Here is a 27,972-nt window from a genome sequence, read left to right on the forward strand (position 1 = left end):
TGATTGGTACCTTGTGAACAGACATGCCAGTTAACTCAATCTCACTTCTACCTGTTCCTGTTAGAAATGGCTAATGAAAAAGGCTACTGGTATCTGATGGCAGTGCCAGATGGAATGGTCAGGAGTGTTAGAACAAGTCTTTGTAGCAAAACAAACTGGAGTATCTGCTGGTATTATATGGAGACTGGTTAATTTTGCAAGGTTTCTCCTTTCATGTTCACATTCTGCTGGAACTTTAAGTCCTTTTTGGAAGCCTTTATTTACCAATTTAATGGCCATTCTGTTTGATGGAGAAAAGGATAGGGCTGGACCCCTCTGTCAGGGACCACCAACCTGTCTGCAAAAAGGGGGAAGAGAATGGTCTTGTCCCACTGGACAACAAGCAAAAGATCTTAGTGGAGGTGGGGGTGGGGTGCTACTGCTCTCTTTCCTCTGCCGTGCTCTTTGATGCATATACTCAAGATTGACTCTTTTCCCCAATGTTTATTTGTAGGAACGGGTAATGGATGGTCAGGCCTGCAGCCATGAGAACTTAGTGCTTTGATGCACCAGAAGCTGTCCATCAAGTGAAGGTGGGCAGGCAGGGCTTTGGAAGGCCAAGGGAGGATGCTGTCCCTACATACTCGGTTGGCCCTTGAGTCCTAGGGCCTGGCTGCTGGCTCCTGGGAGGAGGCCAGGGTGGGGACTGCTTCAATCCAAGCTCCTCTGTGGTTTGGTATGTGGTTAAAATTTCATTCAGAAAAGCTATCATGGGGCAAGTGTGTATCCTAGAACTTAAGAAGTCTATGTCCCATGGCAGGGTTCAACACCCAGCTCTGGCTTCTGATTTCAGTTTCCTGCTAATGGAGACAGACCCTGGGAAGCAGCAGTGATGGCTGAAGTAACTGTGTGGTTCCTGCCACCCACATGGGAGACCTGGATTACATTCCTAGCATTTGGGGAGCAAACCAGCAGATGGGAGCTCACTTGCTGCCTCTCCAAACACAGATAGTTAATGGCAAAATGGCATTAAAGGGTAAGTTTATTTAGGAAAAAAGAAGGTATTGCTGCTAAAACCATCCTGAATAAATGGTGCTGATAAAACTGGCTAACTATTTGGAGGAAAAGATTTTGCCCTTTGCTCAGCCATGTTTTCTGGGCTCTGCTAGGAGAGAAGGAGGATTCTAACCTCTTCCTGGTGGACACTGGCTAAGTAAGGATCTCGAGTGTCCCCAACAGCAGCAACCTTTCTGGGAGAAAGAGCTCCCAGCTTAGCACTTTCTTCGGTTTGTCCTTTGGTTCTCGCGTGATAGAAGGTGTCAAGAGTCTGGTCGGCACCTCTTCAGTTTCTGCATTGAGATCCAGGGAGAAACTCAGGACTTTCCTCGTGAGAGGGAAGACTTGGTGGTGGTGGGCACAGTGGAAGTGGGGTGTTGGTCACTGGCCTGTGTGGGTGGTGCTGGACGTCTGTCATGTTAAGAACTGAGACCTGTAAACCAAGCCAGGGGTCCTGGCCCTACTTGGCCTGAATAGTGTGTAAGAAAAGAAAGCCTCCTGGGACAGAACAGGCAGAGTGCCACCTACTTCCACCGCTCCCTGGCACCAGAAGGAGCACTTCCTGGAGCCAGGTGGCCCCCAGTGTCCCCTTTGTCATTCTCTGCATCAAGCCTTTGCCATAGTGAAATCATCTGGGGTGGATCCCCTCGCCCCTTCCACCACAGGGGACCCCAGGACTTGCTGATAGCCCTCAAGGAAGTTCCCCTTAGAGCCTCCGGCCAGTAGCACTGTTTGAAGTAGCCAACTCCAGATCCTGTCAGAGAAGTCAAGGGCAGTAAGTTAGGGAGAGCCCTGGCCCCATCCTTGTCCCTGCTTTTCTGGGAAGCTGACCTCCTGGTGCCCTAGTGGTGCCATCATTGGAGACAGTGGCTACAAGGGGCAAAATGTCAGGCGCAGTCATGAGGCTTGGGCATTCCTGGTGTCTCGCTGCTGAGGGGTCAGCCAGGATAGTGCCAGGGCCCTCATTCATTGCATCTTTGGGGAGTCGGGGATGCTCTCCGTGAGCGGGGTGAGGCTCAGCAAGAGGACATGTCTCTCGTAGGCCTTGGACTGCTTGAACACAGTGTCCGTTCCATGGAGGTGGTCCAGCACTCCCAGCACCCCATAGCACTGATTGAACCTGAAGGAGAGAGGAAGGCACTGCAGGGCTGGTGCTAGAGGTCCCTAGGCCAGCCTCTCACCCATTTCTCAGCCCTCCTGCCCACCTGCAGAATAGCCTGGGGGGTGACTGACAGATGCACCTTCCTGGGGCCCCTGCAGACCTGCAAGATCTGGAGTCTGAAAAGCTCCCAGTGCAATTCTGATGTGCACAGGTTTGAAGACCTCTGGCAGGGCCAGGCTTGTTCAGATTCGGTTCATCAGAACCCTTTGGAATGCTGAATAAAATGCAGGCTACAGGTCCAGCTCTCCCAGATACGTGGACTCGGTGATTTCGTTGGAATGGCACCCACGAGCCTGCATGTTAAGCATCTCAGGTGATTCTGGTTTAGGAGGTTTGAAGGCCACACTTGAATAGGCCTGGAAGCTCTCACAGAGGACAAGCTCCTGGGAACTGCGTATATGCATTTTTCTAAGGAGGGTTCCATAACTTGCATACTGAGAGGAGCCAGGACTCAAAGAAAGGCCAAAACCCTCCAGCTTTAGGAAGACCTCATGTCTGAAGGAAGAGAGCTAGGTAGTGGCCTACTGTGGTCATCACTTCACCTCCAGACTCTGCCCCAACCAGCACTCACATTTAAGCTGTGATGCCAGTGTCTGCCATCAGGAATGCCGCCCTGGGGCGGAGCCTTACTTGAGATGGTGGTAATCATGGAATTCAGGTGAAGGCAGGAAGGGCAGGTGGTAGCCACAGTGGGTTAAGATGGTGTTGATGAGGGCCAAGGAAAACCACACGGTGATGGAGGACAAGTGGGAGCCCATCACGAAGGGGCCCACCATCAACGGCAGCATGTTGGAGACCTGCAAGGACAGAGATGGCAAGTCAGGACCCAGCGGATGGAGCCAGAGGAAGACGTCCTTGACTTGGATCTGGAGAAGTTGAAATACATTCACCTTTGTCACTTAGGACAACTTAGTGACTGAGCCTCAACCCCCTCATCAGCAAAAGTAGTATCAAAAAAGGGTTAAATGAGGCCATTTACTCTGGGTACCTAGTATAACCTGATGTATGGGAGGTTGACCATAACGGCAAGCAATCTAATGAGAAGAAGAAAGGAAGGGGGTGGGGGATAGATTGCGGCACAGCAGGTTCAGCCACTGCTGGTAATGCCGGCATCACATAGCAGAGTGCCAGTGCAAGTCCTGGCTGCTCCACTTTCAATCCAGCTCCCTGCTAATGCACCTGGGAAGGCAGCAAAAGATGGCCCAAGTGCCTGGGCCCCTGCCACCCATGGGGGAGGCCCAGATGGAGTTCCTGGCCCATCCCTGGCTGTTGTGGCCATTTGGGGAGTGAACCCATGGTTGGAAGGTCCCTCCCCTTCTCTCTCTCTTGCTAAAAAATTAATCCAGGTCTGCAGACCCAGAAAGAGGTTTGGAGCAGTCAGCCCTTTGCCCGTGGGGGGACTGGATCTCTACTCACCACGTGCTCTACGGGGTGGGAATAGAGGGAGATCACAGCAATGGGGGCTGTCCACTCGTGGTGTTTCTTGTGGATTTTCCTGTAGAGTACTGGGTGGTGAAAGAGCCTAGGAGAATGGTTAAGAGTCAGTAGTCTGCCGGTTCTCCCTCCTCCCTCCCCTGCCAGACCATGAGAGACCAAAGTAGGAGCGCGGGGTTGCATCTGCAGCAGGTCACAGCTCCGGCACTCACACCTGCCTTGGAGCTCAGATGCCGTCCCTTAGGTTGCATAATGTGCGGTCGGGTCTCTTGACCTCTCTACCCATGATTCCTGCTGTTGAATGGGAATCTGATAAGGAAATGCCTGGGAAATCGCCCCATCTCCCACACAGATGGAGAGACTTTTATGGACATTGGTCGGGTTGTCCCAAGTTGTCAGTTCTGGGGCAAATAGTTGTCTCTAGGGTTGCTGGTCCCATACCTACAATTTGGAGGCCTCATTATTCACTGCTAAGTGAGCCCAGGTAGGTGAGGAAGCAGCAACGGCCAGGCAGGGGCCCTCCTCACCGGTGTGAGTAGTAGAACAAGACTTCCTCCATCAGGGTGAAGACTGCCAGCTCCAGGAGAAAGCAGTGGAAGGTAGGCAGCTCTCGGCGGCAGGGGTCCCCCCGCCACTTGAGGAACGGATAGAAGAAGACCACCATGGGGAAAGAGATCATGAACTGGTTGACAAGAACCGTGGAGACAGCCCGGCGTAGTTTCACGGGGTCCACCTGCCCAAAGGAAGGAAGGCAAGAGATGGCTGAGAGTGAGAAGTAAGCTCAGTCCTTGTAGAAACCAAGCTTCCGGGAGTTCCACACTCAGGGTTGGATGCTGGCAGTGTATACCTCTGGGCATAGCAGCTCCCAACTTGTCCCCACCCCCAGCCAGGGCAGGAAGGCTCTGGCTGTCACAGGGGGAGTGCTGTTGGTCTTGGCCACTCCCAACAGCCTTGACTCTGCCTGAGCCTGCCTTCCCCCTTCCTAGCTCTACACGCATCGTCACTGTCCTCCCCATGAATTCCTGGCAGGTAGCTTGGGGAGCCTTTGGGGTGCTCGGAGAAGGCTGTTGGCTCTCAGGCTGACGTGCATCTCATGCCTCGTCACGTGGGGAAACTTGTTCACCACCAGAGGCCTGTCGCCTGCCTCCTCGACTGGCCCAGCCACACTGGCCTAGGCCCAGAGCATGGAAGGCGAGCCAGGCAGCTGCTTTGCTGGCCGCTAGACCGCCTTCCTGGTTTTCTCAGTGGAGCTGTCAGGATAGGGGGGATGTCCCTTGGCAGGATGCCTGCCTAGGCATTTTCTCCAGTGTCCACTTGGAGAGCTGTGGCTCCACGTGCCCATAGCTCATTCGGCCTCAACACTGCAGACGATACAATACTGCCCTCAAGAACCAGGGACTCCTGGACCCTTCCCTTTGTCAGAACACGAGTTCCAGGGCCCAGCTCTGTGAGCACAGTTCACTTCTTGGGAGCTGATGCACTCGTTTGGGATTGGTTAGAGGGATTTCTCCCTGAGTTCCCTCTGCAAGCTGGAGAAGTTTGTCCCCAAGGTGAGGCCAGGTGCAGAATGGCCCCCACACTTGAGGCCTCTTCCTCTGCCTTCAACCTTTCCAGGCCCTGCAAGCCTTGACTGACTTCAGAACTCACACCTTCATTTTTTTCCTTCTACCTACTGTGTCCGGCAAGCCTGGTCAGATGAGGCCATTCACCTCCCCCTGAAGCCTTGACGGAGAGGTGAGTGTCAGATCTGTTTATTCACTCATTCATTTATCGAGCACCCTCGGCGTGGCGCTCAGGGTTCCAGGTGGTGAAAGTAAAGCAAAGAGGAAGCAGATTGCTGTCCCTGTGCAACTTAGATCCCAGTGGAGAACACAGACTGGAAACAAGAAATAGAAAAATGTACGTAATGTAATAGAAAGTGGCATTTGCGCCGGCGCCGCGGCTCACTAGGCTAATCCTCCGCCTTGCGGCGCCGGCACACCGGGTTCTAGTCCCGGTTGGGGCACCGGATTCTGTCCCGGTTGCCCCTCTTCCAGGCCAGCTCTCTACTGTGGCCAGGGAGTGCAGTGGAGGATGGCCCAAGTGCTTGGGCCCTGCACCCCATGGGAGACCAGGAGAAGTACCTGGCTCCTGCCATCAGATCAGCGCAGTACACTGGCCGCAGCGGCCATTGGAGGGTGAACCAACGGCAAAGGAAGACCTTTCTCTCTGTCTCTCTCTCACTGTCCACTCTGCCTGTCAAAATAAAATAAAATAAACTTAAAAAAAAAAAAAGTGGCATTTGCTTTGGTCAAAAGAAAAAGGAGGGAAGGGGCTTTGGGAGTACCAGCGAGGAGGGGGGTCACCATTAATTTCAAATAGAATGGCCAGAGCACGCCTTGTTGGGATAATGAAATCGAGTAAGGAGACCAAGAACGTAGCTGAGGCAGGAGCCTTCACAGCAAGGGGACGGCTCTGGCTTGTGGGGTGGGAGGGTAGTGGGGGACTGAGCAGAGGGGAAGAGCAAAGAGCTGGGAGGGGCCAGGTCACATAGGGCACTGCTGGCCTTGTAAAGACTGGAGCTTTTACTGCAAGGGGAACAGGTGGCCATTGCAAGGCTGGGAGCAGAGGAGTGACAAGATCATTCAGGATCATGCCGGCTGCTGTGCTGAGACAAGGGGAGAGCAATGGCAGAAACAGGAAGACCAGATGGGATTGCAGTCCTGTCACACAGGGAGTGACGGTGACTCAGCCCGGGGTGCTAGCAGGGGAGGTGTGAGGAGGGAGTTGTGGATCTGTTTTGGAAATGGAGCCAGTCGGGCTTCCTGATAGATTGGAAGTGGAGTATGAGAAAAATGAGTAGTCCAGAATGACTCCAAGATTTTAGGCTGAGCAATTGGGAGGGTAGAATTGCCATCAGCTTAGACTGTGGAGGCTGTGGGTGCTAAAGGCTTTAGGGGGAGATCAGAAATTCTCTTTGGGACATGCTGCATTAGAGATGTCTGTTAGCTTCCATGTGCAGATGTCAAGGAAACAGTTGGGAATTTGAACCTGAAACTAAGGAAAGAGTTTTGGGCGAGAGATATACATTTGTGAACTCTCAGCTCTCAAATGGTATTTCAAGTCATGGAACTGGAGCTGGGGTTGTGGAGCAACAGGTTAATCAGCCGCCTGTGATGCTGATGTCCCATATGAGCACCAGTTGGAGTCTCAGTTGCTCCACTTCCAATTCAGCTCCCTGCTAGTGACCTGAGAGAGCAGCGGAAAACGGCCCAAATGCACGTATCCCTGCCACCCACGTCAGACACCTGGATGGAGTTCCCGGCTCCTGGCTTCAGTCTGGCCATTGCGGTGTTTTGGGGAGTGAACCTATGGATGGAAGATCTCTGTCTCCCAAAATAGTTATTTTGGGGGCCGGTGCTGTGGTGCAGTAGGCTAAGCCTCCGCCTGTGGTGCCGGCATCCCATGTGGGCGCTGGTTCGTATCCTGGCTGGCCCACTTCTGATCCAGCTCTCTGCTTATGACCTGGGAAAGCAGTGGCCCAAGTGCTTGCCTGTGCACCCACGTGAGAGACCTAGAAGAAGCTCCTGGCTTCTGTCTGGCTCAGCTCTGGCTATTTTGGCCATTTGGGGAGTGACCTCTCTCTCTGTCGCTCCCTCTCTCTGTAACTCTGCCTCTCAAATAAATAAATAAATAAATAAATCTTTTTAAAAAATCAAATATCTTTAGAAAATAATAAAGCCATGGAACTGAAGAGAAACCCGAGGGAATGCAGATAGAACAGAGCCCCAGGGCATCCCACGGTGAGAGGTTGGGGAGACGAGGCTGAAGCAGAAGGGAGCCTGTGCAGGAGCAGCCAGTAAGATGGGGGGAGAACCCAGCTGGGTGAGGGTGTGGTGTCGGTCCGGGAGCCCGGCGAGCCTGCATGCAAGGAGCAGGTGCTGAGCACCTGGGAGAAGGCGCCCGGCGGTCTGCCGAGACCAGCTGAGGCTGGCTTGCTGATGAGCTGGCCGAAAGCAGCTGTGGCGGGCTTCTGTAGGGGGTGGCAGTAGAGTGGGAGGAGGGTTAGGGAGAAGCTGCTGCTGTTATTATTTTAGGAGGTGCAGGCCGAAGCACCTAGGGGTGAAGTCGTCGATGTCTCAAACTTACTTTGAAATGGCTAAGTAAAAAATTATAGACGCTTGTATATTTCTGTTTTTGTCTAAAGCAAAAACTGCCACATGCTTAAAATTGGTGAAGCTGGCCAGCGCCGCGGCTCACTAGGCTAATCCTCCGTCTGCAGAGCTGGCACCCCAGGTTCTAGTCCCGGTCGGGGCGCCAGATTCTGTCCCGGTTGCCCCTCTTCCAGGCCAGCTCTCTGCTGTGGCCTGGGAGGGCAGTGGAGGACGGCCCAAGTGGTAGGGCCCTGCACCCACATGGGAGACCAGGAGAAACACCTGGCTCCTGGCTTTGGATCAGCGCAGTGCGCTGGCCGAAGCGGCCATTGGGTGGTGAACCAATGGTAAAGGAAGACCTTTCTCCCTGTCTCTCTCACTGTCCACTCTGTCAAAAAAAAAAAAAAAAATTGGTGAAGCTACGTGATATGCAAATGAGTGATTATCGCACTATTTTTTTCAATCCTTCTAATTATAAAATGTTGGGAACAGAGAGTGGCCAGAGGGTCAGGAAACTGTGGAGCAATTCTTCTAAGGAGCTTCAATGCAAAGGGAAGCAAACGTATGCGTGGACATGGGAGTGGGAACTGGAGTTAGGGATTTTGTTGTTGTGAAAGTGAGAAAAAGTACAGCATATTTATGATAATCCGGAGAGCAACAATTGAGGAGAGAGAAAGATGAAGAAAAGAAAAAGAGAAAATTGCTGAAGCAGTGGGAGGGGTGATGGGTGTCGTAGAGAGAGAGAGAGTAGAGGAATCACCTGCGGACAGAAGCAAGGTGGGGGGTCACCTGTGCTGTCAGGAGGGCGGGCACAGCGTGAGGGTGCAGGTGCTGCAGCTCGGCTGCTGCGCTACGAGCCCGCAAGCCCGCGGAGCTTTCTGCTGCTGCCTTTAATGTTCTCAGTGGAGTAGGAAGCAAGACCAGCCTCTGCGAGAGAGGCTGGGGACAGGGCCCTGAGGACTGGAGGAGAGAGCAGACGGTGTGACCTAGCTTGCAGGACAGCGGGAGAAGAAACAGACCAGCGGTGCGTCACGTGAGTGCTGTGAAGATTTCAGCTCCCTCCTGGTGCCCTGGCTCTGGCGTCTAGGTTCAGAGGTGAGTCCTTCCTGGAGACAGCCAAGGCCTGAATGGCCTGGGGAGGTTCCTTCCTGCTCGCATGCTGGCCTGCATGTACTCAGGGGCAGGAGCACAGGCCTAGCAGTCAGGTGGGACCAGCCCTTGCTCTTTCCTAACAGTCTGCCCTGGAGGTAGTCCCTCCTCCTGGATGAGCCTCCGCTTCTGCCAGCTGCATCCCAGGCTGCCTTTCGGGAGTGCTGCGCTGGGGCGGGTGCCCTGGGAGCTGAGGTGATTCACGCAGGAACCAGAGGGGATGATTGCAAGATGACTGTCTCATCTGGGGAGGAAGCCAGGACATTGGGTGGAGCCCAGGGGAAGAATGTGGGGTTTACAATCAACCTCTTATTTATTGTGTAAGAGAAGGCTTGTGCAGGGGGTTAGAGCACCAAGCTGGCGAGCCACCCCAAGGGAGCAGCAAGCCTCACTCTGCAGGGCTGAGTCTGTACCTGGTCTGTCATGGATTTACCCTGGTACCTTGTACTACCTGTTGAATTGAATAAAGAGGAGGGAGGAGCTGCGTACAAAAACACCCATCACCCCCTGCACTGGAATCCACACTCTCGGTCTGTTACAGCAGGCTAGTGCATTGTTTTGGCAGCTGTCTCCCTCCCTCACCGCGACAGCTGATATCTGTGGCTTCAGTGTCCAGCCTTTGCCCCTGAGGATAAAGGGAGGCCTGGCCTCCCAGGGACTCAGCGCAGCACTGGGCTGAGATGATCACTTGTGTTGGCAAAGGGCTGAGGTCGGCGGTGTGGGGCTGCACAGGTGGCGACAGAGCCTGGGCTGGGACTCAGGGACCTGGAACCTTAGTCCCGACTGGCCACCAACCAAGGGGCTCTGAGATTTGGGAGAAATTCTTCCCTCTCTCTGATCTTCTAAAGAGGGGAAGCTTCGCCCTGGCTAGGCTGGCTCACACGGGTGAGGGCTGCCCTGCGCCAGTAGAGTGGCTTTTCCTTCTTGCTTTCGGCGCTATGGTCTGGGGGCCGGGGCGGCAGCCACACTTACAGGCTCATTCTTGCCAGCCTGGATGCGGTAGCGGGAGATGAAGCTGGGTTTGCCCGTGGTGTCGACCACCAGGAGGAGCCCACTGAAGACCCAGAAGACCAGAGCAGGCACCCCGGTGGCACCTGAATTTGGGAAGCAGAAGGGAGTGGTCAGAGCAGTTTTAGGTTCCCACAGCGCACGTTTCAACCCAATACCCGTTTCCCAGCCACACAGACTCGCCAGACAGGCCCTCGCGTTCAGAACCAGGGGTCTCCTCTTAGTCTTGGCTGTGGCAACTTGAATAGCTCACCTAAGGGTGTCTCGATTTCCTTAGCTGTAAAATGGGGACAACCTTCACGTGGTTAGAGACAGACACGTATACGGTCATGTGCCAAATAGCAGCCTCTCGGTCAACAACACACGCCGTGGTGACCAACTTGAACCTGCCCCACAAATCATCCCCCCCCCCCCCGCTGAGCAGCACGTGGTGGTGTGTGTCTGCAGGTGTGTAAAAATGTGTGTAGATACATAATACGCTGTAAACTAGAAATGAATTTAGGCTGACACGTGACGAGTCTATGGCCATTGAACTGTTTCTGAATTGCTCAGGAAGAAGCCAAGGAAATGTTCGGTGGGGTACAGTTGACAAGGAGCACTGTGCTAGGAGTCGAGGGGGGAATCTTATCCCTGTTCCCCTACTGACTGAGCACTGGAACCCCAGGGGTCACCCAGTCAGCATCGCCCCAAGTGGCACTGGGCTCCTTTTTCAGTAGTCTTCTTCATACCCGGCTGGCACTGGGCTCCTCCTTTCTGTAGTCCTCATATCCCACTCTTGCGAAGGGGCGTGGCCCTCACTTGCTGTGTTCACAGCTCAGAGCATTCCTGCACAGGGAGACCTTCCGGCTTTGCTAAGCCCAGTCTTCGCCATGCTTGCCTGACCTACACCACCACTGACTCAGAACACCGAAGAGCCGGATGGTCCTGCATCTGAGCGTGCCCAGGGCAGCTTCCGTGTCTGTGGGTCCTTCCCAGCATGGTTATTACCTGCCCTCCCTCATCCTGGAGGGCCTGTGTGGACGATAACTGCAGAGTATTTTGGAAAACACTGATTAAGACAGAGTGTAGACTGGGCTTTGTGCTCCGCATCCCCCACTTCTGTCAACGCATTCCAAGTGTGTGATCTCCCAGCAGGAACAAGCTGCACTTTGTCCCCTCCCGTTGGCGGTTATTCAGGTAACATCTGATGTTACCTAACTCTCCTACTAATTAACTTCATTTCTGCATGATGTACCGCCACGTCCAGAGTCAGAATTCTGGAGGGGAAGGACAGTGTTTTACTCAATTCCGTGTCCCTGTGCACCCCTTCTGCTGCATGAACCACTGTTTTGCAGTGAATGCGACTTGGAGCAGACTTGGCCAGCACTGTGGGGCATTACGATTGGTGCAAATGTTCAGGAGGGCACTTCGGCAGTATCTGAAGTGCAGAGGAAAATGAGAGAAACAGAGACGGACCGAAGTAAGGAAGGACAGACATGAGTATATTGGTGTACATAAGTGTACATTGCAGCGTTAAAAATCACGGTCAAACATTTAGATCAGCCTAAATGTTCATAAGTAAAGAATGGGGTAAATAGACCAGATTATTTTCATACAATAGAATAGATGATGCAGCTTAAATTGTTAAGTCTATATTATTGACAAGGAAAGACACCTACAACCTAGTCGATGTAAACAAAGGGTTAAAAAGCTGGTGTCCTATAAGTACAATAGTATGTCCAATAAAGAGATGTACACTAATATATTAACAGTAGTTATTTCTTGGAGCAGGGAGACTGATTTTCACTCTACACCTATTTAAATGTTGTGATTTTTTAACAACAGTACATACTTACTTTTATACTCAGAAATAATAAGCTATTTTTATTTTGGAAAGAAGATGTACGGTGGGTGGTTTACACACAAGGTATCCATACTAGGAATCCAGATTCAAAATCCCAATTTAAGATGATCTTGAACTTTCTTCCAGCTCTAACAATTAAAATTGCAAATATTTTATCTCTCTTGCTTGTCTCCAAGATACTAGGTAGTTTTCACATCATTATCATGAAATATGTGAAATGTGTCCCAGCTACTTTTCACACTCACTTCTATGGCCTGCATTGTTTTTTCTATGCTGCTTAAGGTTTCATTGCACCTATAGTAGTTAGTGTTCAACTCATCTTCAGGGTTCTGGTTTTAGCTGAAAACAGTGCTTAGGAGTATTTTATTTGTATTTTTGTTTATGACAACTGACACTTCTTATTTGCCCTACTAATCTATTTTTTCCTTGCTAATCTATGACACAGTTTTTTCATGGGGCAGGCAAACACTTCATTGCAAGTAGTCCCGTGTCTTCTATACTGTTTCACCATACAGTGGCATTAGTAAATATTATGAGTGGGCGAATGTATGATCGAGGACATTCACATTGTAGATAAAGTTGTTACAAATATCTGGGTGTAAAAAGCTTTTTCTTTCTGTTTCACTCTCTTAGGCTTATTTAGAGCCATTCCTACTATTGTTAAATATTAATATCAAGTGGCCCCTTGCGGTGAAGCCTGGAGAGGCAGAATATGGGGACACAGTAGAAGATGAGCTAGAGCAGCGCTCTGTGTGTGGGGAGTTTTGTGTAGAAGCAGGATTATTGATCTCAACATGCACCTGTTTTTCTTGCGGAACCTTTCTACTTGTTCTGTATTTGGGGAAGGGAGCCCTCATTATCTCAGCTTTTCATACACTCTGTTTCCAGACTGCCTGAAGTTGAACACTCTTTAGGGTTGCCACCTTATTAAACTTCCAAGTCCTCATCCCTTGCGATCATGAACTTGAGAAGTCCCAAAGCAGGGAACAAAACATTGGAATAAGGATTCCAAGGTAGTCAGCTCCCCAAGCCCCACACGCCCTGGGTGGTAAGCCTCACCTAGGGTGAAAAGGAGCCACTCCTTCCCTTCAAACTCAGACAGCAGCCTCTCCCACTGGGTTTGCCAAAAGTAGCCAGAAGCACCCCAAAATCTCTGAAGATGCCTGGGAAGAAAACAACCATTTAGGTTTCTGGGTGAAGACTGGTGGACAGACAGCACTTTGCACCATGCTCTGCCCACACGCCACCACCACACTGCCCCAGATCTTGGGAGCAAACTGGGCCAGGCAAGACTCACCATGTCACTGAGTTCCAGAGGGCTACAAACAAGAGTAGGCCAGATCCCAGGATGAAAGCCGTCCTCCTCATGGAGCCCCAGATGTGTCCCTCCTGGAGGACAAGAGAGTGGCAAACCCTGTGTCGGCTTCATGCGCACTTGCCTGCCAAGGCTGGCGGTCAAGGTACCAAGCAGCTGGAGGGGCAAATCTGCTGACCTGTCCCCTGCCCTTGGGAGGCTCTTTCTTATCAAGACCCCTGGGCTGCACATGGGTGTGTTCATGCAAATTAGGTCCCAGGGAATCAACCTGCTGCCCCAGAAGGTTAGGCAAGCCTTCCAGCAGCTGTGGGATTTGTCCTCGGTCCTCTTCGGAAATGCATGGTGACACCGACCTGCACATTGGGATCACCTGGGAACTGTAGCAAACTCCTGATGCCCATAATCCTCTCAAACCAATTGCATGAGTCTCTGGAGTTGAGACATGAGAGTTTTTACAGCCCCTCGGGTAATTTTAGTGGGCAACCGTGGGGTCGAGACGGTCACCCCAGTGGAACCTGCAGACACTCTGATGTGGAAATCTCCCAGTCACAGGGACGCCCCTGTGTTTACGAAGCAGCCTTTTCACATTCCCTCCCGCCCTCTTGCCCTTGAGGAAAAGAATGAATTGAACATTATGTTCTGACTTTTCATAATCCCTGTGCCTTCAGCCAGATTACCCCGCGCTGCCAGCTGGACAGGATGATTAAGCATTGTGGATAAGGAAGAGGCCGCTGGCAGTCACTGGGAGGGTCTACTGTGCTCTCCTCCAGAAAGGTCTCTTCTAAACTGGAGCTCACTGCAAACCTGAGGGCCCACATTCCGCAAGGGAAGCACCAGCTGCCAGCTGGGTCACCAGCATCCACCAGCACCATGCTCAGATGCCTTGTTTGCTAGCTCCTGGCCCTCCATGGCAGAGAGCTGGAAGGCGGCACTCCTCTGGGGTGTGTGCAGTGTGTACTGGGTCAGGAGAGGCACTGGGCAGGGAGCTCCTCTCACAGGATGCTCCATTGTCATCTGAGGTCTGAGACAGACTTTGAGTTCACTCATTTTCAGCAATGTGAATCCACACTGAATCACTGCTCAGCATTACCCACCCTATCCCGCTTTGGACCAAAATACTAGGAGGTCAGTGAAGTTGGTGAAGGGCTAGTGTTCAGCACGTCCTGAGGTCTGGAAATGGGCACACATTGTGTTTGTGTTCCTTTCTCTCTCTCTGTGTCTCTCTCTGTCTCGGCTAGCCCAATCAGAGGAACTTGACACTTGGCCTTTTATAGAGGCCATTCAAGATCACCCCGACTTTTCTACACAGGCTATGTTGCGCTTTTCTGCTTAGTTTTTTTTTTTTTTTTTTTTTTTTTTTTTTTCCCTTCTTTAGGATTCTGACTCTATTCAGGAATGTTTCTGGACTTACTGGGAATTTTTCATCTGCTCAATGTAATCAAGCTAAATCAAGTCCAATTAAAAACTCATTTCTACAAACAGGATTGGATATTTTTTTCCAGGGACTTAGGGTTTTCCAGTCTACGGCAGCTCTGATGAATAGAATAGGATGAGAAGGACCCACTTCCCCTAGGACATGCAGGAACTTAGCTGTGGTCAGGAGCTTGTGCCCATCCCCTATCTCTAACCTACAGGGGCCTCTGTTGTCCCAAGAGCAGTTTATAGAAAGGGAAGGCTGCCAGGCCCCAGGCTTGGGGCCTGCCAAAGGTTTCAGGCACAGCCCGAGAGACAATGGTAGGAGGGTGATGGGGCTTTCCCTCCACTTCATGCACACACATTCCCTCCTGCAGGCCACAGGGCTGCAGCTACATGGCAGTTGGTGTCATGTGCTCCTTGCACAGCCACTGAAAGGAGGACATCACATGTGTTGGTCACCCCTACACCTTGGAGGGGACTTCAAGTGCAGATATGGAAGGGGCCGGGCCCGGGCAGTGGTCTCACCCAGTGAGTGCGGTGGGTGCGGTGCTGGCATTTACCTGCTTGGACTTCTCATTGTGTAGCATGCTTCCAACCTCTCCCTTCATCTGGAAGGAGAAAGAACAGGTGAGTGTGGGTGTGATTTGGTGAATGGTTAGCAATTATTTTTTTCAGAACTAACAGAGGCTGGTCTTGCTTCCATCTGAGTGAACCACTGGATAGAAGACATCTCTCTCTCTCTGCCTCTCTCTCTGTTTAACTTTCAAATAAATAAATCTTAAAAAAACATTAAAATATATATGGATCAATAACTAGCCAAGTAAATAGCTAAGAAAATAGTCAGAAAAGAAGTGGTAGAGGTGACAGGATGAGTAATAATAGGTCTCCCAACTGTAAATACACAAAAATTTTTTAAAAGATATCTTTATTTTCTCTTCATTTCTTCCAGTTATGAAAGAGTTGTTGTCAGATGAAACAATGGGCTTATTTATCCAGGATTTAAAAAGTAATTTTAACTCAAGTTGGTTCAATTTTGTTTGCTTTGATATTATTTGTTGGTTTAAAAACAAGGACCAAGTTTTCTCTGAGACTTCCAAGAGTTCTGTGAAATAAATGGACACAAATTCCTTGCATTAGCCTTTTAGAAACCAGCCTAATTAAGAGTTGGTTAGAAGCAGAGTCACTGGAAATGTGTTCGTGAGGGAAGGGTATTGTGGTGCAATGGGGTAAGCCTCTACTTGGGTTGCCTGCATCTGATATTCGAATGCTGGTTCGTGTCCCAGCTACTGTGCTTCCTGTCTAGGATTCCTGCTGGTGTGCCTGGGAGGGCAGCAGTGATGGTCCAAGTATTTGGGTCCCTGCCACCCACGTGGGATATCTGTATGGAGTTCTGGGCTCGTCGCTTCAGCCTGGTCCAGTCCCAGCTGTTGTGGGAAATTAGGGAGTGAACCAGCAGATAGAAGATCTCTTTCTCTGTTTCTCCCTCCCTCTCTGCACTGCTCTACCTTTCAGGTAAATAAATAAATACTTCTTAAAAATCCAATGTTAACTTCCAAAAAAAAAAAAATCCAATGTTAAAAGCTGATAGACACATAAAAAAACCGAGCTGGATGGGTATTTAGTCTACTGGTTAAGATACCTGCATTCCACATCAAGATACTTGGGTTCAGTACCTGGCTCTGGCTTCTGACTACCATTTCTTGCTAATGCAGACTCTGAGAAGCAGTAGCCATGGCTCGAGTAACTGGGTTCCTGCTTCCCTTGTGGGGGTCCTGAATTGCATTCCCAGCTCCCAGCTTTGGCCCAGCATAGCTGGACATTTGAGAAGTGAAGCAGCATATGGGAGATCTTTCTGTGTGTCTCTTTGTCAATCTGTCCCTCGCCAAACAAACAAAACCAAAAGCAAAACAATGTGGCATTGTCCAGTATGTATCTTGAATGAGGTAGATAAAAAAACTTGTCTTCTAAGTAGATTAGGTACTTTAATACTAAAGGTTGTTGTTGTTGTTGTTGTGTGTGTGTTTTTGTTTTTTTTTTTTTTGACAGTAAGAGAGACCCAGAGAAGGGTCTTCTTTTGCCATTGGTTCACCCTCCAATGGCCGCCATGGCCAGCACATTGCAGCCGGTGCATCGCGCTGATCCAAAGCCAGGAGTCAGGTGCTTTTCCTGGTGTCCCATGCGGGTGCAGGGCCCAAGCACTTGGGCCATCCTCCACTGCACTCCCGGGCCACAGCAGAGAGCTGGCCTGGAAGAGGGGCAACCGGGACAGAATCCGGCACTCCGACTGGGACTAGAACCTGATGTGCCAGCACCGCAGGCGGAGGATTAGCCTATTGAACCACAGCGCTGGCCAATATTAAAGGTTAGATTTAACTTTAGTAGAGGAAGATGATTTCATTTACAACATGCACATAGTAGTTTGTCAAAAAACATGGCAAATATATACGTGGTCCCCCATTCCTTCACACATACTATACAGAGCTGTGAAAGCTGGTAAGGGGAGCCAGTGCTGTAGCATAGTGGGTAAAACTGCCATCTGTGGTGCCAGCATCCCATATTGGTGCCGGTTTGAGTCCCAGCTGCTGCACTTCTGATCCAGCTTTCTGCTATGGCCTGGGAAAGCAGTGGAGGATGGCCCAACGCCTTGGGCCCCTGTACTCGTGTGGGAGACCTGGAAGAAGCACCTGCCCCCGGCTTTGCATTGGTGCAGCTCCGGCCGTTGCGGTCAACTGGGGAGTGAACCATTGGATGCAAGATCTATCTTTCTCTCTGCCTCTCCTTCTCTCTCTCTGTAACTCTGACTTTCAAATAAATAAATCTTTAAAAAAAATCCAGAAAACAGCAAATGTTAGTGAGGATGTGGAGAAATTAGAGTCATGTGTGCTGTTGGTGGGAATGTAAAATGATATGTTCACTGCAGAAAACAGTATGGAGATTCCTCAAAAACTTAAAAATAGAACCACCATATGGGCTGGTGCCGCTGCTCACTTGGCTAATCCTCTGCCTGCGGTGCTGGCACCCCAGGTTCTGGTCCTGGTCAGGGCGCCGGATTTTGTCCTGGTTGCTCCTCTTCCAGTCCAGCTCTCTGCTGTGGCCCGGGAAGGCAGTGGAGGATGGCCCCAGTCCTTGGGCCCTGCACCCACATGGGAGACCAGGAGGAAGCACCTGGCTCCTGGCTTTCGATTGGCGCAGCGCGCCGGCAGCAGCAGCCATTTGGGGGGTGAACCAACGGAAAAGGAAGACCTTTCTCTCTCTCTCTCTCTCACTCTCACTGTCTAACTCTGCCTGTCCAAAAAAAAGAAAAGAAAAAAAAAAAAAAGAAAAAAAGAACCACCGTATGATCCAGCAATCCTAAGTCTACGTGTATATCCAAAATAATTGACAGCAAGAGTTTTTTTTTTTGTTTTTTTTTTTTTTTAAGATTGATTGATTGATTTGAAAGGCAGAATTATACACAGAGAGATCTCTTCTATCCACTGGTTCACTGCCCTGATGGCTGCAATGACCAGGATTGGCCAGGCCAAAGCCAGGAGCCAGGAACTTCTGGGCCTCCCACATGGGTGCAGGGGCACAGGGACTTGGGTTGTCTTTTTGCTGCTTTCCCAGGCACAGTAGCAGCGAGCTTGATTGGAAGTGGAGCATCTGGATTATGAACTGTGCCCATATGGGATGCTGGCAATGCAGGAGGAAGCTTTACCTGCTAAGCTATAATGCCAGCCCCAAAAGCAACATCTTGAATAACTATTTGTATAACCGTATTCATAGTTGTAGTATTCATGACAGCCAAGAGGTAGATACAACCCAAGTGTCTGTCCATCAACTGGTTAGTGGATCAACAAGATATGGTATATAGTTACACAATTGACTATTATTCATCTTGAAAAAGGAACAATGGCCGGTGCCGCGGCTCACTAGGCTAATCTTCCACCTGCGGCGCTGGCATGCCAGGTTCTAGTCCCGGCTGGGGCACCGGATTCTGTCCCGGTTGCTCCTTTTCCAATCCAGCTCTCTGCTGTGGCCCAGGAAGGCAGTGGAGGATGGCCCAAGTGCTTGGGCCCTGCACCCGTGTGGGAGATCAGGAGGCAGCACCTGGCTCCTGGCTTGGGATCGGCGTAGCGCTCCAGCCGCAGCCATTTGGGGGGTGAACCAATGGAAAAAGGAAGACCTCTCTCTCTCTCTCTCTCTCTTTTGATGGGTGGTGCTCTTTATTTTTTTATTTTTTTTAGACAGGCAGAGTGGACAGTGAGAGAGACAGAGAGAAAGGTCTTCCTTTTTCCATTGGTTCACCCTCCAATGGCCGCCGAAGCCAGCGCGCTGCGGCCAGTGCACCGCACCAATCCGATGGCAGGAGGCAGGTGCTTCTCCTGGTCTCCCATGGGGTGCAGGGCCCAAGCACTTGGGCCATCCTCCACTGTACTCCTGGGCCACAGCAGAGAGCTGGCCTGGAAGAGGGGCAACCGGGACAGAATCCAGCACCCCGACCGGGACTAGAACCCGGTGTGCCAGCGCTGCAAGGCGGAGGATTAGCCTATTGAGCCGCGGCACCGGCTCGCTCGCTCGCTCGCTGGCTCTCTCTCTCTTTCTCACTGTCTAACTCTGCCTGTCAAAAAAAAAAAAAAAAAAAAAAAAAAAAGAAAGGAACAAAAGCTTGCCACATGCTATAACACAGGTGAAAATTCATGGAAATAGAAAATAGTATGATGGTTTCCAGGGCTTGGAAGGAGAAGCAAATGGAGAGTTGTTAAATGGATCTAGAGCTTTAGTTTTCCGACATGAAAAAATCATGGCAGTCAACAGATGTGAACATACTACTGAGACAAACACTTAGAAATGGTTGAGACAGTGGATTTTATGTCGAATCATTTTTTTGCCACAATTTGAAAAAAAAGACAACTTCAATAATTAAAAATGTGGTACTAGCACTTGAGAGGTAGATGTTATTTAATAGATAGTCCATAGATAGTCCAATAGATAGTCCAATAGATAGTCCATAGACCTAAATACATATGAATATATTAAAATACATATATGAATTTAGAATTTGTTAAGAAAGGATCAATATAAGTAGCCTTGAAACTGAACAGATGCTAAGCCTCCATTACAATAAGAGAAATGTGAATTAACCTTTGACAAGATGCTCTTTCTCCTCTATCAGAATGGTAAAAATGATAAAAATCCAAAAATCTGATCCCACGCCCTGCTAAATGAGGCACAGGGGAATTTAAAATTGTATTTGTTTTCTCTTTATAAAGATCTCTTTACTGGCCGGAACCGCGGCTCACTAGGCTAATCCTCTGCCTTGCAGCGCCGGCACATCGGGTTCTAGTCCCGGTTGGGACACCGGATTCTGTCCCGGTTGCCCCTCTTCCAGGCCAGCTCTCTGCTGTGGCCAGGGAGTGCAGTGGAGGATGGCCAAGTGCTTGGGCCCTGCACCCCATGGGAGACCAGGAGAAGCACCTGGCTCCTGCCATTGGATCAGCGCGGTGCGCTGGCCGCAGCGCGCCGGCCGCGGCGGCCATTGGAGGGTGAACCAACGGCAAAGGAAGACCACCTTTCTCTCTGTCTCTCTCTCTCACTATCCACTCTGCCTGTCAAAAAAAAAAAAAAAAAAAAAATCTCTTTACTGAGATGGAATTCACATGCCATACAATTTACCCATGTAAAGTGTACATTTCAATGACTTCTAGTATTTTTATAGTTCACCTCTATAATCACAGTTACTGTTAGAATATCGCTGTACCCTTTCCCATCAAGCTCAGTGTCACCTTCAGTTTCCCTCTTTTGCTCCCTGCTCCAGCCCTGGGAAACCATTAAGCTACTTTTTATTTCTATAGATTTTCCCATTTTGGAAATTTAATATAAAGACTTAATTTATACAATATATATACAATATACAGCTTTTTGTAATTGGTTTCCTTCCCTTGGCATGGTTTCAAGGTTCATCCATGGTGTAGCACATATCTGCAATTCATTTCCTCCTTTTTTAAATATATATTTGAAAGGCAGAGGGACAAAGAGAGATCCTCCACAGCCCTGGGCCAAGCCAAAGCACCAGAAGCCACGGACTCTGTTCTGGTCTCCTGTATAGGTGGCTGGGGCTCAAGTACTTGGGCTATCAATCCACTGCCTTCCCAAGCAGGTTAACAGCAGCCAGACCAGAAGCAGAGCAGCTGGGATTCAAACCAGCACTCCAACTTGGTATGCTGGTGTCACAAAGCTGTGACTTAACCCACTGTGTCACAGTGCCAGCTCCTATACTTCATTCCCTTTTCCTGCCCAGTAACATTCTGTTGGGTGTGTATATCATATTTTATTTAGCTGTTCACCAAATGATGAATAAAGGTTTAGATTGTTTCTACTTTTGGTCAATACAAATAATGCTGCTGTGAACACTGGTGTACAAGGTTTTATGTGGCCGTATGTTTTCGTTTCTCCTGGATATATGCCAGGGAGTGGAATTGCTGAGTTATACAGTGAATCTATTGAACCTTTGGAGAAACTGCAGACAATTTTCTACAGTGGCTGGACTATTTTGTATTCCTCCTTGCCAGTGTGAGAGCTCCAGTTTTTCCACATCTCACTAACATTTGTGATTGCCTGCCTTTTTTATTATAGTCTTCCCACTAGGTATGAAAGGATTTTTCATTGTGGTTTTGCATTTCCCTAATGACTGAGGATGTTGAGCCCTTATTCCCCTGTGTTTACTGGCCGTTTTCATATCTTCTTTAGAGCGATGTCTATTCAAATCATTTGCCCATTTTAACATTTGATTTGTTTGTTTTGTTTTGAGTTGTGTTCTTTGTATACTCTAGATGCCAGTCCTTATCCTTGTCTGATACATGATTTGCTAGTATTTCTTCTGATTGTCTGGGTTGCCGTTTCACTTGTAGAGCAAGGTTCTAAATTTTTATTTCAGTTAATTTTATTTCTCTATTTTCCTTTTTCCACTTGTGTTTTTGGTAGCATATATGAGAAACCATTGCCTAACCAAAGTTACAAAGATTTAAGTCTGTTTTTTTTCATAAAGTCTTAAAGATAATTTTAGCTGTTATTTAGGTCTGCGGTGTATTTGGGGTTAATTTTTGTGTATGGTGTGAGGAAGGGGTCCAGTTTTATTCTTTTGCATGTGAATATTGAACTGTTCCTGCACTGGTTTTGAAAACTTCTTTCCCCATTGAATTGCCTTGGCGGCTCTGTCAAAGATCAGTTGGCATCAACTGTTTTCTCTTTTTATATGGTTGAAATATTGGCCCGTAGGAAAATAGTAGCTATTCAAGATTTGTTCATTTTAATTCAGAAATAGTAACTAAAAATCAAATAGCAGGTTCTCTTCCACCATTCTTTCATACCTGGTGGACACCACCTGCTGTTTCCAGCGTCTTTCACCTGAGTCTGGACCGAGCTCAGAGTCCGAAGCACAGCACAGAAGGCAGCCACACCAGCACAGAGGGTCTGGCACGCATTAATCCCCTGGCCGTCTCCAATGATAGTGTCACAGTGTGACTCAAGAGGAGCATGGCAGATTTCCTGGTCCTAGCGTGTGACAAGAATGATGGAACCTAGACAAAAGAAAAGGTCAGGTGACCTCCCAGAGTCCATTAGTCTGTAAGTGGCAGAGCTAGGATCTGTTTCCAGCTTCCAATCTGGAGTTTGTGCCCCTGTGCCATTTATTTCTGCTTCTATGGAGATTGTTATTTCCCATATGACTGTACTTGATTTTATTACCAGAGCATGTTTACCAGCTATGAGCTCAGAAAACATGGCTTCACTTTGACCAACATTTTTTTTTTTTTTTTTTTTGAGATTTACTTATTTATTTGAGAGTTACACAGAGAGGAAGGGTCAGAGAGATCTTCCATCTGTTGATTTATCCCACCAAATGGCTGCAACAGCCAGGGTTGTTTTCTTTGCAGATCACACCCTCCCGATCAGAGTCGTGTATAGAAGGGATTTAGTGACTAAGGAGTTTTAATCAGTTTTTGTTTGTTTGCAGCTGTTCTGTGGTAAATCTTTCCCATGGAAGCTACTTGAGACTGTCTTGGGACGTAGGCTTCACATGGAGTATAGATAAATAGCACCAGGTACTAAAATTAAAAACCAAACCCAGGAGAGACCAGGGTGACTGTCAGTACAGTAGGACCTTGCTCTTGGAAGGAGGCAGCTCTGGTTTGTTCCACCAGGCAGGGCACTGATGCCCAGTGCACGTTACGGACACTAGGTATTGCTGAGACCAAGTGATCAGGGGCTGATATGTAAAGTTTGACCTTAGACTTCTTTGCTCATGTACACCTTCTGGCCAAAGGAAAACTGACTGCTAATCTTCTAGTGATGGGAAGGCCCTTAGGCTGTAGGAGGAGCAGCATTTATCTGTTAACATCTGGTTTCATTAGAACCAACGGTGCATTTCCTAACATGCCATTTCTTCTTTAGCTGTGCCAATATGATGCTTATCTAGGTGGCTGAGTTCTCAAAGCCACACAACCATATCACCCTGCTGAATATTTTATGCAAAGGCAGCCTGCTTTCTGTGCCTCTCTACCCACCAGCCGATGTGCTTTCAGTTTTACATGAATGTAGTCAGACATTTTCTAGAGAAGACCTCAAACATGGGTGTACAGATGCATCTTCACCCAGAGAAATTCCTTAACATGTTGCCAAGTTAACAACATTTATCAGCATTTAATGTGATAAAGTATTAGAATCATTAGATGTTTATTGGGCTTCCTTGTTTTGTTTTTTTTTTTGTTGTTTGTTTTTTGTTTTTTAGTCTTGACTGTTAATTTCTTTTTCTCTACATTTTGAAGTCTTCCATCTAAAAACTGGACATTATCTTAAGAGTTCATCTAGGGGGCTGGCACTGTGGCGTAGCGTGTGAAGCCACTGCCTGCAGTGCCGGCATCCCATACAGGTGCTGGTTCGAGCCCTGGCTGCTCTACTTCCAACTCAGCTCTCTGCTTTAGTGTGGGAAAGCAATAGAAGATGATCCAAGTGCTTGGGCCCCTGCACCTAAGTGGGAGACCCAGAAAAATCTCCAGGCTCCTGGCTTCGGATCAGCCTAGCTTCAGTCATTGCCGCCGTTTAGGGAGTGAACCAGTGGATGGAACATGTCTGTCTGTCTGTCTGTCTCTCTCTCTGCCTCTGCCTCTTTGTAATTCTCTGCCTGTCAAATAAATAAATCTTTAAAAAAATGGAATTGAAATATTTATTTAAAAAAAAAAGAGTTCATCTTTTCCAATGACCCCTGTAGAAATATTCAGAATTTGCCTTCAAATTTTGTAGCTGTTTAGTGGCAGAGTTTGAATTCAATGCTTATTCTACCAGTTGAAGCTGTACAGAGTTTCGAATTCCTTAATGTTGATGAATACTTGAATGGTGTGAGGAATCAGAAGGAACACAAAGAAATGAGATTAGCCAGTATTAGCCTAGAATAATGGACAACTGTGTGTGTGTGTGGGCGTGCTTTAATACCAAAAACTTGCTTTCTCTGAAATATTAATCATTCTTTCAAGAAACATTGTGTGGCAGACAGAATGCTAGACACAGGGGATGTTAAGATGTAGAAGACATGCTTCTTGCCCTATTTTATGAAATAATATTATGGAACTTTGATTTTCCAAGTGAAAAGGAACTTCGGAGGAGATTTTGAAGTATTTAAGAAGACAGTGCATGCAAGGAAGAGAAAGAAGTGAAATACATTGAAAGTAAAGGTTCTGATATAATGATGAATTAATTCTCCATTAAGGGGAATTTGGTGATAGATTGTGAATTACCCAAACTAGATAAGTTTTCATATGTTGCTAGTGGTGGTAGATGATTCTTACTATGCAAGCTTCATGTTGAAGACTCTCCAGGCTCGATAAATGACACAGTGAGGCTACAGCTGATGTTCATGAACTCAAGACTGGATACAGGTCCGAGGAATAAAGTGGGTGGGAGGAGTAAAGACAGGTTAATTTTGAAGATTATTTGTCTACAACCCAATTCTTTGAGATTTTTTAGGTTCTTGGTTCCTGGATAGTTTGTATGGTTGAGGAGTGGTCTTATTTTATAAAAAGAAAATACATCATCTTTATAAGAATGTGCACTGTTTCTTTGTAAATATTTTGTGAATTATTAAAATAATTTACTCTTAGTGGCCAGCGCCGTGGTTCACTAGGCTAATCCTCCGCCTGTGATGCTGGCACCCCGGGTTCTAGTCCTGGTTGGGGCACCGGATTCTGTCCCGATTGCTCCTCTTCCAGTCCAGCTCTCTGCTGTGGCCCGGGAATGCAGTGGAGGATGGCCCAAGTGCTTGGGCCCTGCACCCACGTGGGAGACCAGGAGGAAGCACCTGGCTCCTGGCTTGGGATTGGCACAGTGCGCCAGCCGTAGCGGCCATTTGGGGGGTGAACCAACGGAAGGAGGACCTCTCTCTCTCTCTCTCTCTCTCTCTCTGTCACTGTCTAACTCTGTCAAAAAAAATTTAAAAAATAAAAAATTTATTCTTAGAGGAGAAAGAGAGAGAGAGAGAGAAAGAGAACATGAATTGTCATCCGGCCTCTAGGCCTGGATAGCAGAAGTGACTTGCTCTGGGGCTGGCACTGTGGCATAGTGGGTTAAGCTGCTGCCTGGTTCAAGTCCTGGCTGCCCTACTTCTCTCTCTTTATTTTATTTTTTGGACAGGCAGAGTGGACAGTGAGAGAGAGACAGAGAGAAAGGTCCTCCTTTTCCGTTGGTTCACTCTCCAGTGGCCGCTGCGGCTGGCGCACCGCGCTGATCCGAAGCCAGGAGCCAGGTGCTTCTCCTGGTCTCCTCCCATGCGGGTACAGGGCCCAAAGACTTGGGCCATCCTCCACTGCACTCCCGGGCCACAGCAGAGAGCTGGACTGGAAGAGGAGCAACCGGGACAGAATCCGGTGCCCCGACTGGGACTAGAACCCGGTGTGCCGGCGCCGCAGGCAGAGGATTAGCCTATTGAGCCGCGGCACTGGCCTGGCTGCCCTACTTCTGATCCCATTCCCTGTTGATGTGCCTGGGAAAGCAATGGAGGATGGCCCAAACGCTTGGGCCCCTGCACCCACGTTGGAGAGCTGGATAAAGCTCTGGCTCCTGGCTTGGATCTGGCGTTGCCCCAGCCAGTGCGGCCATTGAGGAGTGGACCAGAGGACGGAAGACCTCTCTCTATTATTTCCACTCTCTTCCCCCACACCCCTGTAACTCTGCCTTTTAAATAAATAAAATAAATCTTTAAAAAGTAAGAAGTGACGGCCAGCACTGCGGCTCACTAGGCTAATCCTCCGCCTTGCAGCGCCGGCACACCGGGTTCTAGTCCCGGTCAGGGCGTTGGATTCTGTCCCGGTTGCCCCTCTTCCAGGCCAGCTCTCTGCTGTGGCCCGGGAGTGCAGTGGAGGATGGCCCAAGTGCTTGGGCCCTGCACCCCATGGGAGACCAGGAGAAGCACCTGGCTCCTGGCTCCTGCCATCGGATCAGCGCGGTATGCCGGCCTCAGTGTGCCGGCCGCGGCAGCCATTGGAGGGTGAACCAACGGCAAAGGAAGACCTTTCTCTCTGTCTCTCTCTCTCACTGTCCACTCTGCCTGTCAAAAAAAAAAAAAAAAAAAAAAAAAAAAAAAAAAAGGCTCCCTTTGGACTGCTTTAGTAACACTCCTTTCACTGTTTGGTAGCATGGTAGGTACTGCACCCTTTTAAGTGTTTACCGCGCCACTTGACTGCCTGCCCGTGAGGCTGTGAGCCTGCCTGTCTTATCGACTGAGATCCACAGTGCTGAGCATAAGCCTGGTAAGTAGTTACTTGGGAAGTATTTGCCGAATAAATAAAAGAAGGGATAAAAGGAGAAAAATCATTGCTTTTTGGCCTTAGACTTTCTCAACATTCACTGCTGAACATTTCTGTGCCTTTCCTTCGTTTCCTGCCTGAAGTGGGAAGCCGATGCTGTTTATTTCTGTTGTAGCTAGTGAAATTAAACCTCTGTGTCCTCGCCACAGTGCACATGAAGCAAGCAACCCGCCGGATCTTGCTTGCCTTCAGCACCAAAGGACCTGTAGGGGTCCCTGAAACCCCTGGCTGCTGCCTGGCTTCAAGTACACACCCCGACCGCGTTCCCCTCGCCCAGTGCACTTTGTGGGAGCCCTCTTAGAAAGATCATCAAGCCAATAGCAGTTCTCAGACTGGAGCCACTGTTTGTTTATTTGATGAATCACAGCCTTGGCCTGCTTGTCCAGCTTCTAGCCCACACACCTATCCAGAGCCCCTTGTCCTGGGCCCCATCTCTTCCACCAGGTAAAAGTACCAACAGGGCAGCACTTGCTTCCCCACAGTCTCTCCCTGTTGGATTTGCCTCTTGTGAGTTCTGACTTGGGGGTTTTGCTCCTTTGTATGGCTTGGAAGCAAAATCCAGCCTGGTAGAATTCCTGTCTCTTGCTAAAAACAAGACTACAGAGGAAGCAGACACTGCAGACACAGGCAGAGGATGCTGAGAGCAAATCTCGCCTGAGCTGTCAGGAGGGAGGACAGGGAGATGGCTCAGGTGAGAAGAGTGTGTTTTGTCCTTCATCAAGTGAACTTGGATTTGCCTGGAACTTCACAGCCGTCCCCCGTGCCCAGCACTGGCCCCCTCACCTCTGCAGTGGGCTGCTTGACAGGCTCCTCTGGGATCTTGGCCACAGGTGACGCTGCCTTCTCTTCCTGCTGGGTCCCTGCTGGGTGGCTGCTGCACTCTGTCTGCCGGGCTAACCACTGTTGTCACCCGGTTGGGTCAGGAGGCCGGCCAGAGCGATCACATTACAGAGCTGCTGCCTGGGACTGGCTCAGGACAGGCACGTGATGAGAGAAAAAGTTTGGGTCTGCGTAGGCTGGAGACAGAACGCCCTTCTTTCTGAAGGCTGTGTCCTGCGTAGTTCACGCAGGAGCTTTGAAATGGTGCATGTGACCAGACTGGGCTTTTCCCCTTTCACTTTTGTTAAGAGGCTCTTTTGTCTTCTGCATCTAAAGAGAATGTCACTGTCCTCTAAGAGGCAGGCACAATAAAAGATGCGGGTGTGCGATAATGGCAGGCAGTCCAAGCTAATAGGAAGATTAGAGACCAGAGGACCTGGCTCCCTCATTGCATGCCTCCTGAGGAGGACAGGCAAGATAGGTGAGATGCATTAGCAGCGACCAGTGAGTCTAGAGGTAGGAAAAGTACACACATAGAAAGCAAGTGTACACTTGGGTTGGAATAGGGGCAGTTAGGACACAGGACCATGACGTGAAATGGGAGCATTTTTGAAAAAGAACTGAATTGGTTTTTAATTTCTTTTTCTTTTTCTTTTTTTTTTTTTTTCCTGACAGGCAGAGTGGACAGTGAGAGAGAAAGACAGAGAGAAAGGTCTTCCTTTGCCGTTGGTTCACCCTCCAATGGCCGCCGCGGCCGCGGGACAGAATCCGGCGCCCCGACCGGGACTAGAACCCATTGTGCCAGTGCCGCAAGGCGGAGGATT

The 27,972-nt window shown here is 49.2% G+C and overlaps 1 protein-coding gene and 1 long non-coding RNA gene across 4 annotated transcripts; one reads left to right on the forward strand and one right to left on the reverse strand.

Annotated features, from left to right (window-relative positions):
* Window positions 1-240: 240 nt before the first annotated feature.
* FAXDC2 (fatty acid hydroxylase domain containing 2) lies at window positions 241-27,424 on the reverse strand. Of its 3 annotated transcripts, XM_008255297.4 has the most exons (10): window positions 27,113-27,235; window positions 21,845-22,054; window positions 15,056-15,103; window positions 13,062-13,153; window positions 12,824-12,927; window positions 9,886-10,007; window positions 4,159-4,364; window positions 3,614-3,719; window positions 2,828-2,994; window positions 241-2,155 (listed from the first exon to the last, which is right to left on the reverse strand). In XM_008255297.4, exons 3-10 carry the CDS (start codon window positions 15,101-15,103, stop codon window positions 2,002-2,004), a joined length of 999 nt encoding a protein of 332 aa, XP_008253519.3. In that variant the 5' UTR covers window positions 21,845-22,054; window positions 27,113-27,235; the 3' UTR covers window positions 241-2,001. The 3 variants fall into 3 exon arrangements, with proteins under 3 accessions (XP_008253519.3, XP_002710224.4, XP_069932459.1); XM_002710178.5 differs by lacking the exon at window positions 21,845-22,054 and having other exon boundaries at window positions 27,113-27,424; XM_070076358.1 differs by lacking the exons at window positions 21,845-22,054; window positions 27,113-27,235 and adding an exon at window positions 24,317-24,391.
* LOC138850203 (uncharacterized) lies at window positions 4,281-5,905 on the forward strand. The gene is made up of 2 exons (XR_011389868.1): window positions 4,281-4,406; window positions 5,246-5,905. It is a non-coding gene; the product is annotated as an uncharacterized lncRNA (long non-coding RNA).
* Window positions 27,425-27,972: the final 548 nt, after the last annotated feature.

The sequence above is a fragment of the Oryctolagus cuniculus genome, chromosome 6 (genome assembly GCF_964237555.1).
Source record: "Oryctolagus cuniculus chromosome 6, mOryCun1.1, whole genome shotgun sequence".
In the NCBI taxonomy this organism is placed as follows: Eukaryota; Metazoa; Chordata; class Mammalia; order Lagomorpha; family Leporidae; genus Oryctolagus; species Oryctolagus cuniculus.